The sequence below is a fragment of the Malaclemys terrapin genome, chromosome 2, assembly GCF_027887155.1.
Source record: "Malaclemys terrapin pileata isolate rMalTer1 chromosome 2, rMalTer1.hap1, whole genome shotgun sequence".
NCBI classification, from domain to species: domain Eukaryota; kingdom Metazoa; phylum Chordata; order Testudines; family Emydidae; genus Malaclemys; species Malaclemys terrapin.
The window spans coordinates 243,100,383-243,113,351 of record NC_071506.1 but is presented as its reverse complement, the minus strand read 5'-3'; the positions used below and the strand labels follow the sequence as shown (position 1 = coordinate 243,113,351).

Here is a 12,969-nt window from a genome sequence, read left to right as displayed (position 1 = left end):
CCATTTATAGATAAATATTTGTATTTGGATGTTAATATCCCCCTGTCCCCACCCCCAATTAAAAATGAATCTGCTTCCCTGGACAACCCTACCATAGTCTTATTTACTAAACTACCTATCACACTGCTCCTGGGGTTACATCCGTTCCTCAGCAAATTTACAGGCACTTGACCATGCTCTTAACTTACCATAATTTAAAATATTTCCTTTCTTGCAAATTCCCCAAATCTTACTACTTATTTAGAAATGATTGAATATTAGAATCTTAATGCCCCCCTGGAATGAGTTGCTTTTCAGGGTAATGTCCCAGTAGGGAGCAAGGAGGGCATTTGATTGACTATTGCTAATGAATGTGATGGACATTATCTGGCCTGTGTGGCAGCATCATGTCAACAGCAGCTTTGCAGGGACATATGGAGACTAGGGCTGGCTAATGAGGGAAACAGGATTATAAACATTAAAGAATGAAAACTGGTGTAAGGATATAAAACTATACAACTGAAACTTCTTCCTAATTTATCTCTCTTACATGTCTCACTTCTGATATCATTCCCATCACCATGGAATCTGAGTGCATTACAAAGAGAGGTTCTTCACAATTGGCCCATGTAATGAAATGATGTAATGAAAAGCTGTGATGGAAGGATATAAAATATGAACTATTACTAACCCAATTTACCAGTTTACAGTATCTAAAGGGCTAGCTTCTGTTTTTTGTTCCAGCCCCTTTGCAGCAGCACAAAATAGCTGGAAATTTTTTAGATGATCTGCCCAGCTGAGAATTTCCAGCATAGGGGACCTCATGTCTGGCACAGAGCTTGTGTAGCTGCCCTGTCCCCACCCTTCCCACTTGAACTGGCATAAGCAGTAGGTCTGGTTATACACTCTGGCTATGCTCGGCTGGCCCATAAGACTGTCACCATCTGGTGTAAGTTAGAGTTAATTTGTAGTAGGATTGAGGGTGTAGCGGTCTGCTCTGATTCTAGGGGATCTGTAAGTGGCTGTCTCTCAGCCCTCTTCGCTCTTAGCTTTGCTGCTGTGTACCGTAATAAATTGTTCTTCATATTTTGTGTTTTAAACTCTTCAGATATTTATGGACTATCATAGTATCCCCATCATAGGCATCGCTTAGTCAAACTATACATATGTAGCTCTTGTAGTCTGTCCACATAAGTCAATTCCTCTGGCACACCTGGATCGTTTTCACTTCTCTGTCCTGAACCTCCCTCCAATTTGTCAATATCTTTCCAATAATGTGATTCTCAGAAATTAGAGAAATATTGTGCAAGTGTGGTTGCTTCAGAGCTGCATCAATATGCTCTATTTACCTTTCTTCTCTTCAATGTGATGTTTGTGCATGCATCTGAAAATTCTACTAATCATTGTTAAAGTCTTACCACATTCCAAACTCATGTCTAACTTGGTATCCAGTGTCACCCCTAATTCTCATTCAGTGTAGCTGCTTCCCAGGTTTCTCCATCTCATTGAGAATATGTTTCAGATTATTTTCCCTAGATACATTAGCTTTCATTTTTCCAAGATAAATAGTTTTCTACCCATGTTTCTTTAGATCCTTTTGTAACATTTTCTTCGCTGTTTGCAGCTCCTCCCAATGTAGAACCATCTGTACAGTGAATGTTGTTACTCTTTGTGTTTACCTTAATAGCGTAGCAGTATAAATAAGTAATTCTAATATATTTTCACTTTTTGAAAAGTGGTGTGTTCATGCTGTGATGCTGTTGGCATCAGAGGTCATTATTTTCATATAGAATATTTGCATGACAATAAAGTGAGGTTCATTAAATAAGAAGCCAGAAACTGGAAAGCAAGATTTAAATCAGTCCACTGTTAAAGTATTGTGTGCACATATACTGTATTCATCATTCCAGTTTCTTCATTAATGCTGATATGATAGGATGTTATCATTGATGTGGAATTGCATAGAAACACTAAGTACTGTGAGGTTGTGTTTACATTCTTGGTGCAGATGTTTATTTTTGCTGCCTACACCATTTTTTCCTGTTTCCAGAATGAGACAGACAGTATGAACATATTAAGACTGATTCATAAGAAGAAATATTTTCTCATTTCTTGGAAAGTGTAACATTTTATATTATGTTCATTTCCACGTGACAGATGTTCAGTTGAAATGGCAATTATTAGTTGTGCTCCCCTCTACTAATGGGAAAAGAATGAATTTAGTAATTGCGATATTCTGTTCAACCCCACTAGGCTTTTTCTACAAATGACAAAAGAATTTTAAACTGAGAAGCAAAATTAGCTTTAAAGCTAAGATGGCTTTGCAGTTTCAGTGAGTTGATGGGATCCCCAGCATTCCCTCAACAACTGGTCTGTTTATGTGATCCCACTTCTATATTGTCTAGCATCACTTTGTTGCTAGATGCAGTTTGATTGGCTGGGTGTAGAGAGGTTATTGGGGTTTTTTAAAAGTGGCTTTGGAGGGGGACAGAGATTCCTTTCTATGATTGCAAAGACTGCTCACCTTTGCAGCTCACTTCTCACAGGTCATGCCTGCCATGTAGACAGTTGGGTTCCATCTCCAGACTAGCGTGCCACTGTCTTCTACCTCTCGATAATTGATCCGCAGACTCTAACTTGGATGTCCAGTCATAGTTCGAGTATGTTGGTAATAGTCATGAGGGGAACTGCTTGGTAATGTATTAGCTGTCTCTAGTGATGGGTAGTTCTTGCAGTAGAACTGGAAGGGAACAGAAAAGTAGGTGTTGGCTAGCTAAATATTAACTCCATTTACTGGAGTTAGGCTGAAGAGAAACATTCAAACCTGTATACCTGTGGCTAGATCAGAACTGTAACATCAGGCATTGCAGTTGGTTATCTTCCTTGAGGGGTGGGGGATGTAGCTCGTAATACATAGACTAGAGTGACAGGTACAGCTGTAAGTTGAGTCATTCTAGAAGGACCTTGGTAGCCCTAAGTAAGTTGTGATCAGATAAATAGAGAAGGATCTAGGAACCAAAGTAAAGTTTTGAACTGTAATCACTGTCTACTGGGATAGACATTTGGTTCATGTTTTACTGAAATAGTGATCATTTTTCTGCCATTTTTTAATTTGTATTGTGTTCTCTTCTCATTCAGGCATTTCCTGGGTAAATGTGCCACTCAAATGAGTGATCGAGAAGTGAGCGCCATTGGTTTGGTTAACTGAAATAGATCGTTATAATCCACAATTTGATAATTTTATTTATTTTATAATTTGAATAAGAATTATGTATTTACAAGCCAATTATGCCAAACTACCAGAATCTACTAAAGAATTAAACAGATTGCTAAAAAAAAGGAGACCTCAAAGGGCTGCGAGAAAAGGGAAAACAACAATAAGATCCCCTTTGTTTCCTATTTTCATCTCATGCTGCTAGAACCCATCTGTTTGTATCTAAGTCAAGATGAGGTGCATATTAACACTGAAATAGAAGAGAAAACATACCGATGCACATGTCTGTCTTAATTTAAACAAATAATTATGTGGGGTTTAGTATGTGTGTATTTATATAGAGTTTGATTTGTTTTTCCAGACTCTGGGTAAGTCCATGTTTGTGCACCTGCATATTTTCCCTCCTTTACCCACACATGGTAGATTTGGACACAGAGTTGGCTAGATAGCTATCACATAGCTAGAGGAGATATCCAATAGATATTTGTGCCACACATCTAGCAGTCTGCTCACAAAGTGGGTATAAGTCATTGTCTCCTTTCAACTGTAAATACAGTACAAAAATATTAAGTGATAAGGTGATGTGTGTGTTTGTCAATAAAAGAGATTAGGGAAACTCAGACACTGTTTTCCTGAGCCTGAGGTGCAAGATAAGGCCCCACAAAGGGAGAAAATTATATTAACTAAACAGTGAAATATCTTCATATATTTAAGACATTTTTTTACACAGAGCATGTGGCAGCCTGAGTTTTTGGGTGGTAAAAACTAAAATATACTGGGATCCGAATGGGCCTTTGTGTTGAATGCTCATCCATGGTTGTAAAATATTCTTGAATCTGTAATTTAGTAAGAAACGTTTAAAGAAAATTGTACCTTTTCTCATGATACTGGTAAATTATATCATGTAAAATATTAGAATGTAATGCATCATTGTTTTATTTAGTTTCAACTAAATGTACATATAAGTAACATTCAATACACAGAGTAGTACACATCTCTTTGAACAATTATACAAAAGTTCCACAGTGGGTTTGATGCAATCTGATTTCTAGTAACTGTGCCTTATGGTTGTCTCATTACTTTAAGAATAGGACAATAGCAGCAGGGTGTCTGTATTGGTGACCTTTTATCTGTCCAAAAGCACAGGAACTGAAAGATACTTCACTGAACTATCATGAAGTTATCATTGTGTATCTTCAGGTCAAAAGTGTATAAGCAGCAGTATGCAAATATTGTTTTTTCACCTGGTGATCTCTTCCATTTACCTTTTGACTTTTTATTCGCATTAAGATGAGAAGTTTTGATGATCAACCTTAAGCTGTCTTTTTCAAAAGAGATTGTCTCTTCCTGTAGTGTAACCATGGAAACAGACAAGGAACCCTTAAAGAAACTGATCGAACATGCTGTGCTAATTAATCCTACCCTACATTTTCCTTCAGCTGAAAGATGCAGTTAAATAAATTTTGCATGAGTAAGCATATTTGGATGCACAAATGGTATAAAATATGTAACAATTTATTTTCAGAAGGATATTTGAAAAACTGATAACTGTCATTTATTCATATCTGGTGCATCAAAATAAGAAATACTGTCTTGTTAGTTTCTCATATTTTTGATGATTTTATATTTAAATAAAATGTAAATATTTCTAAAGGACAAAGATATTCTTTCATGCCTTGAGACAATCCAAAGTGCATGCACTCAGTTTGAATATATGAATCTAAATGTGCATAAGTTACACCTCCAGTTTCACTTGCATTTTGGCCAGTTAGTTGCCTAACTGGTCTACATACACAATGAGGAAAATTCAGGCCATCATTTCAAACACAAAAACATCCTTGAGCCCATTCAGTTCCACTTTGCTGCACTGAAGTTGCTAAACACTAACACAAAAGCGACCTCAACACATTTTAGGATACATAGTTTTCTCATACTCCAAGCCTCCGTTCATCATTTTTCCTTTCAGCAGTGAAAGCAACCCACTCAGACAACTGTCTGTCTCAGAAGCCAGATACAGTAGCTAACCTTGTTTTATGGTGGTTGGGGGATCAGGAGCAGATTTAAGGATAAGGGATGAGTTGCCAAACAAGCTGGATTAGGAGAGAGGACCAAAGGTGGCATTCTGAAGAAGTGGCATGTAGAAAAATCTGCTGTATGTTTAGTTAAAGTTCAGGTATCAGTGGGGAGGAGATATGGCGGCAGTAGAGGCAACAAGAAACAGTAAAGGCAGACCAGAGGAGCTGATCCGGGGTGGCAGGTGAGAAGCTGCAGCTGAACTGGACAGCACAGGGAAAGCTCTAAGTGCCAGCCAGAAAAAGGTGGCAGACAGTAGAGTAATGAATATTTTCTAAATCCAGGTAATCTTGAACCACCTACTTAAATCTGAACTGAGAATAGTTTCTTTTATTTTCTCTACCTTAGTTCAGGGAGCACATTTTCTGTTTGGCAAGAGGGGCTCATTCTGGCAGGATGGATTTTCCTCCGCCTCCACTCCTCTTCCTCCCCCCCCCCCCTATTATAGTACCGCCTTGTTTTTTCTCCCTAAATTGTCTGGATGTCTCTTCAACTCTCTTTAAATGTAGGAGTATGGGGGTTTCCATATGTTTCCCTCTCTTCCACACTGGCATCTAGCTGAGATCCTCCACACCTCAATCTGACTAGAATCTGCCTCCCTTTAGTCATGTGGGATATAAGTAAAAATAGCTCTTCAAACCAATTCAGACTCTTAACTGCTCATTCATGCTAGGAACAAAATTATCAATCTTAATTACTGTACAAGTATCCACTGTCTGTGATCTTCTGAAAGCATAAACCTGTAGTCACAACCAAGGGCTCTGTGGGTGGCTTAGCTTCTGCAAGGTGTGCAATGTATGTTTCCCAAGAAACTCTTGCCAACATGGAATTCAGTGCAAGAGAAGATACTGGGCTGATTTGTAGCCAGGGAGACCAGATGAAAAAATGTCAGAACATGTAAAACTGAACAAAGAATGATTATTAATGTCTGAAATGTTTTTGTTTTTTAAATTCTGGTGTGCTAGTTAGACTATCCTCCCACACATGTCTAATCTGTATAATCAGTAGATAACCCAATCTCTACACACAATTTGCCAGCGTTACTATGGTAATATAGTCACTGGGATTAATTGTTCTTAAATCACTTCTCCAGTGTATTAAGTATAAAAGTGCAAATGTGCTTTGCTTCAACTTGCACAACTTCAGGCATGCAGTCCTTAATTTTCATTTTTGGTTTTAAAAATATTTATTGCTGCTCCAGAGAAGATTCTGGTCTTCAATTACATGTGAACTCTCATAGATTTCTCTTGCAGTTTGTAATCTTTCACTAAATGAATGTGTTTTGGCTCTCTCTAAAGATTTCAGTGAGGTAGCAGAACTGATAGTGACCTTCTGTTTTAATAATTTCATTGTCTTGTGGAAGGAAGTTAACGTCCCTTCTCTTTGCAGGTGAAAATCCAACACTGTGTACTCCTGGTTCCCATTACTTGAATGTGCTCAGTATCCCCCAACTTCTGGGGTTGTGAGGACAGCAGTTTTTAGAATACCAGAACATGACTGCAGAAAAGCAATCAGGAGTGGATTGTGCAGGGAAGTTCTACCTCCTTGTGGTGCAGGCACTTATCCTAGCCTTGAAAGTGCCCATGTCCCTGAATCATGGTCCCTTGCTTGTGAGAAGGGTTAGAAGAAGTTCTCTGTGAGCATACAGTGATCACTCCTAAAAAATTGCAAGTTTTACCTTAGATAAATTATAGTTACCTTAGTACTAGCAGTATGCCTTGGACGCCCATATATTTTTATAGAGTGAGTGGCAATTGCTAAGGTAATATTATTTAGCTGTCTCAGGGAATTGGCAAGATTTAAGAATGGCCATAGTAAATGCTACTCTTTCAATAAATTGTGGATTGGAAGGTTTCATTCGAGAGAAAAGAGTCTTTCCTGCTCCCAGATCTTCCAGGAACTGAGTTCCCTTACTCTATAGTGCTCATCTTCTGGGAGTTGGGGGAATAAAGCTTTTTGCACATGCAATTTCTTGATTTATATGCACAATGTTAGTAATTATGGATGCAACTGTGGATGTACATTTTTGAGTATTCTTTGTAAATGGATATAGTCCTCTACGGTTTTAAAATCTGACTCTGAATATGTAGACTAAGGGAGGTGAGGCAGCTCTGGAAATTCCCGTTGTAGTGCTGTTGGCACTGGATTTTCCTTGCTTTTATTTTTTTATTATTATAATAACCTTTCAATTCAATGGTATTATTATCAGTGCTGAAAAGTGATGAGTTGAAAGATGAATGGTGTAGGAAATGGCAACCCTTTCTTTTATTTGTCTTGCATACAGGAATACCAGAATATATGCTTGAAATTTCAAATATTTTTTCAGTGTATTTTTTCCTTATGTGAATATAAGCTAAACCTGTCACAGGAGTCATTAATTCCCTGTAAGAATCCACCTGTTGTCTGGAGTTGTGTTGTCATGCTGGGTTTGTTCTTCCTCGCTTTGAATAATTGACCTTTAGGGATTTATCTGATTTACTTTTGAATACTGTGTTTTCAGAAAGCTAAATAAATGCTAAAGATAAAATTCCAGATGATGAGATTATTCCCACACCAGATTTTTTATATAAAAGATAAATAAAAATTTAAGACACTTCAGTGGTTATAGTTATCCAAGACTTGTCTTATTGTTCTTTCAAAATAACAACAAATCTGTTTAGCTATGAACTAAATGATAGAGCTTATTATGTTCCTTCACTAATTAACTTACTCCTAGGCCAGAAGAAACAAAAAGCAGTCTTGCATGCAACACACATCCAGGTTCATATGACGCACACTGCCTTTAAGATCTTAACTGTACACTTCTTTGTTCTCTTTATGCTTATTGCGTTTTTATTATATTTATTCTCCAGGTCTTGCAAGAGCCAAATCAGTCCCCAGCCACACATACTCTAATGAAGTGGTTACCCTGTGGTACAGACCCCCAGATGTCCTTTTGGGCTCAACAGAATACTCCACCTGCCTTGACATGTGGTAAGAATAGCATCCTTATACAGGATAATCCATCTAGTTGCTTTGGCTTTGACTTAGTGTAGACAAATATGTGCTAAGATTAATGGTGTAGCATAGATTTGTCTGTGTGTACTAATCCTTGTGGATCCTCCCAGATCCTACTTCCTGAGAGCAGCCCCCTGCCTTCATATCCAGTACTTTACAGCGGGTATCCAGTAATGATACATGACTAGCATGAACAATAACAAAGAAGCAATTTAATTAGTATTCATATCTTTTGTGGTCTTAATCTGAAATTTTGTTTTAGAGAAGGTAGATTTTATCTCCTAATAAACAACAGGGAAAGGGGGAAGCGCCATAATTCGAGATACAAACAATACAATACAGTTTAACAACAGTAGAACAGCAATAATTATTGTTACAAATCTGTGGCCAGTTAGGACCTTGCATTTGTCACTGTGCTGCTCGCCCATTGTATCCACTCAGAACTTCACAGCAATGGTAGACACTTGATGCATCCGAAGAAGTGGGCTGTAGTCCACGAAAGCTTATGCTCTAATAAATTTGTTAGTCTCTAAGGTGCCACAAGTACTCCTGTTCTTCTTTTTGCGGTTAAAAGACCGGAAGCAAAGGGTAGGAATTAATGGTAAATTCTCAGAATGGAGAGTGGTAACTAGTGGTGTTCCCCAAGGGTCAGTGCTCGGACCAATGCTATTCAACTTATTTATAAATGATCTGGAGAAAGGAGTAAACAGTGAGGTAGCAAAGTTTGCAGATGATAATAAACTGCTCAAGATAGTTAAGACCAAAGCAGACTGTGATGAACTTCAAAAAGATCTCATAAAACTAAGAGATTGGGCAACAAAATGGCAAATGAAATTTAATGTGGATAAATGTAAAGTAATGCACATTGGAAAAAATAACTCCAACTATACATACAGAATGATGGGGGCTAATTTAGCTACAAGAAGTCAGGAAAAAGATCTTGGAGTCATCGTGGATAGTTCTCTGAAGATGTCCGCGCAGTGTGCAGAGGCGGTCAAAAGAGCAAACAGGATGTTAGGGATCATTAAAAAGGGGATAGAGAATAAGACTGAGAATATATTATTGCCCTTATATAAATCGATGGTACGCCCACATCTCGAATACTGCGTACAGATGTGGTCTCCTCATCTAAAAAAAGATATACTGGCACTAGAAAAGGTTCAGAAAAGGGCAACTAAAATGATTAGGGGTTTGGAACGGGTCCCATATGAGGAGAGATTAAAGAGTCTAGGACTCTTCAGCTTGGAAAAGAGGAGACTAAGTGGGGAAATGATAGAGGTATATAAAATCATGAGTGATGTGGAGAAAGTGGATAAGGAAAAGTTATTTACTTATTCCCATAATACAAGAACTAGGGGTCACCAAATGAAATTAATAGGCAGCAGGTTTAAAACAAATAAAAGGAAGTTCTTCTTCACACAGCGCGCAGTCAGCTTGTGGAACTCCTTACCTGAGAAGGTTGTGAAGGTTAGGACTATAACAGCATTTAAAAGAGAACTGGATAAATTCATGGTGGTTAAGTCCATTAATGGCTATTAGCCAGGATAGGTAAGGAATGGTGTCCCTAACCTCTGTTTGTCAGAGGATGGAGATGAATGTCAGGAGAGAGATCACTTGATCATTGTCTGTCTGTTGGTCCACTCCCTCTGGGGCACCTGGCATTGGCCACTGTCGGTAGACAGGATACTGGGCTAGATGGACCTTTGGTCTGACCCAGTACGTTCTTATGTTCTAGATATAAAACCCAGAGTCTTCTGTTACAAAAAGCACTGCCCTGGTATTTGGTCAAAATATACCTTAGCTATCAGTAGTATGTTAGCATATGATACCCAGTTGACTGCGTGGTGCCTTGGAGAGACAAAGTAGTGTTCTGAATTTTTAAATTTTGTGTGTGTGTGTGTGTGTGCGCGCCAAAAATGTTTTTTGAAGACCAAAACTTCTTTGGTTCTTGGTTTTTCACTGAAAACTGAAACATTTCCACAGGATTTTATTAAAGCAAAATATTTTGGAAATTCCTGACAAAAAATTTGCATTTTTGACTAGTTCTATTAGCAAATATTTTACTTAAAAAGACACAGAATGTTCATCTGAACTGTGCAGAGTTCCTGTGCCAAACTGGGAGACCAAATTAAACCATAAATTTGCAACAGAGATATTGTAGATTTACTATAAAGGCAACCTGGGTATCTTTGGTATTTCCTCTCCTACAAGAATGTTAAATTTAATTACATTATGGTGCCTATTACCGAGTGGTTCAGCTACATTCACCTCTTGGACAAGATCCTGTGTGCTACTTAGAACTAAATCAAGAATTGCCTCTCTTATTGTGGTTTCCAGGATTAGCTGGTTCAAGAAGCAACCGTTAATGGTGTCTAGAAATTTTATCTCTGCATCCCATTCCATATCCTAGAGAGAGAGAGAGAGAGAGAGCACTCTAATAAATACCAAGTCCAGGAAGGACCTAACCAATGTAATCATATTCCATGTCTGGATCTCAGCGGTGAGGCAAGGGTGCTTGCTGGAGGGCACAAAAAGAAAATGTCTTAAATAACAGACATAAAATATTGACATCCTCTAGTGGCAGGACCTTTAACACAGGCCCAAAAGAGATCCAGGGTGCCCATGGAGAAAGCTTTGTTCCAAATGAAAAATGAGGCAGCACTGACTGTACCTATCAAAGCTATGAATCCAGTGCACTGGCAAATATTTCTTTTCTGATACTGAGCAATCACAGGATCAGAATGTTATTCAGAGCACACAGTTCACTCAGATGGCACATGAGAGGACTGAACAGTGAGGTCCCCCCGCTTCCTCCTCCCCCTCCCCCCCATACTCTCCGGTTTATATTCAGGCAATGCAGGAGATATTACATGTTGAAAATATTTGTATTAACTTGGTACATCTAACAGTAAGGCATGTTGAAGAACAGATAGTATGGGAGCTCTTTTACAGCAGCAGCATATTGTTGGGCCACAATTAAATTAAGACTAAGTAAGGATTTCCCAGAATGAAGAGACAGCGAGAATCTTTGCTTATATCAGATGCCAAGATAATTCATTACCAACAAGTGTGTCTGTGTGTGTTTGTTGACATTAACGTCCATATACAATTATTAGTGTTACGTCCTTATGTTAAATACTGTGTGCCTTCTGTGTCCTGATTCATCACATACATCTTCATTACAAAAGCAGGCAGTCACTTTATTGAAATATTTAAATAGTATTGAGAGAAAATACACATCTGTTTTTTCCATTTAGAAAAAAGATCATAGGGCACTGACTTTAGCCATGATAAACTACATTTAATTGGGGTTCCCAAGGAATTGAACATGGATCTGCTATTGAGTAGAAGACCAGCTGTATGAGAGGAGTGCAACTATTAACCACTGGACAGTGACTGGGAAGCAGGTGGCAGTGACTGTGGGCTATTTTTACGCTTCATTTGCCATAGTAGGGCATTAGGATAGTAACTAAAAGCTAATGATCCACATACAGTATTACATTTTCCAGTTTTCTGTTTAAATAGCCACTGGCAGTAAAAGAATATTAATGAAGACATACATACATCAATGGTGTCAGCTAGTGATGGAAATCAATACAATGTGCGTTGTGATTTACTGCTGTCAGCATATGATACTGTGGCATTGTGTGAACATATTATGCAACCTGAGACTGCATCACGGAGTTATGATAGCCTTGGATATGCTTTTTTTTCTTGATGAGGATTTACTGGTAGGTAAAAGTACCAGTTAGCACTGCCTTTGGTATAAATTTTTTTAATCCTTGGATTTTACAGTCCTTTGAAAATCAGTGCAGGGGAAATAATCTTTAAACTTCTAAACCTAGAGGTTTTATAAAACACTAAAAACCATATATAGGTAATATAAAAATGTAAAAAACCTGATATACTTACCTGTTTTGCTTGTTTCTTACAAGAAGAACTGAGTTTTAGTAGCTGAGATTCTGCATTTAAGCAAGTTATTAATGGCTTTTTGATTCTTACAATGTCAGCAGTGCTACATCTGTTTTTTAAAAGCTGGAAGTCACTATGGATATTTTATTTTAACACGTAGCTGGCTATAATCTATATTTGCCAAACAGCTGGCAACTGTTATATTTTATCCATACTACAGATTTCTTTGTTTTAAAAGATACAATGAATGCCTGACAGGATATGAACGGTTAGTCACAATTCAGGTAAAATAAGCAACGTGCCAATTTTTCATGAATTAACATTAACTATGTTTATCACTGTGGAAGAAATCACTTATAACTTTGTCTGTCAAATATAATGCAATTGCATATTAGATCACCATTATCTTCATTACATCTCTGCCTTCAGATTTACATTAATTTATTTAACTTTGTAGCAGCTGGGATGACAGTGATCTCAGTGCTGATCTCAGTTTAAAGAAAAGTATTTGTCTCGAGCTTTATATCTTACGTATGCACAATCTGTTCTCCCCTCTCCTCCCAGGTACAATGATCCCTATTTTACTATTGTAATCTGTTCTCCCATTATTGGAAAGCAGAACTGAGTATTTACCATAATCCTATGTCTGCTTTCATGAATACTTGTCCAATCCAGACTTATGACAACAATTAAGATAGTATATAAAAATGGTCTTCTCTAGGACACAGGTGCATTAAATTATCTATTTACACAGGGGACAAGGCAGAGGCATCTTTATTCTACATTCTACATAA

At 37.8% G+C, this 12,969-nt stretch overlaps 1 protein-coding gene across 4 annotated transcripts in view; it reads left to right on the top strand.

The window, feature by feature from the left end:
• The window catches only part of CDK14 (cyclin dependent kinase 14), a 482,473-nt gene that overhangs the window by 273,376 nt on the left and 196,128 nt on the right, over positions 1-12,969 (top strand). For all 4 annotated transcript variants that reach the window (XM_054020506.1, XM_054020507.1, XM_054020508.1 and 1 more), the window contains one exon: positions 8,119-8,239. In XM_054020506.1, coding sequence (XP_053876481.1) covers positions 8,119-8,239 — 121 coding nt within the window. The remainder of the gene's footprint in view (positions 1-8,118; positions 8,240-12,969) is intronic.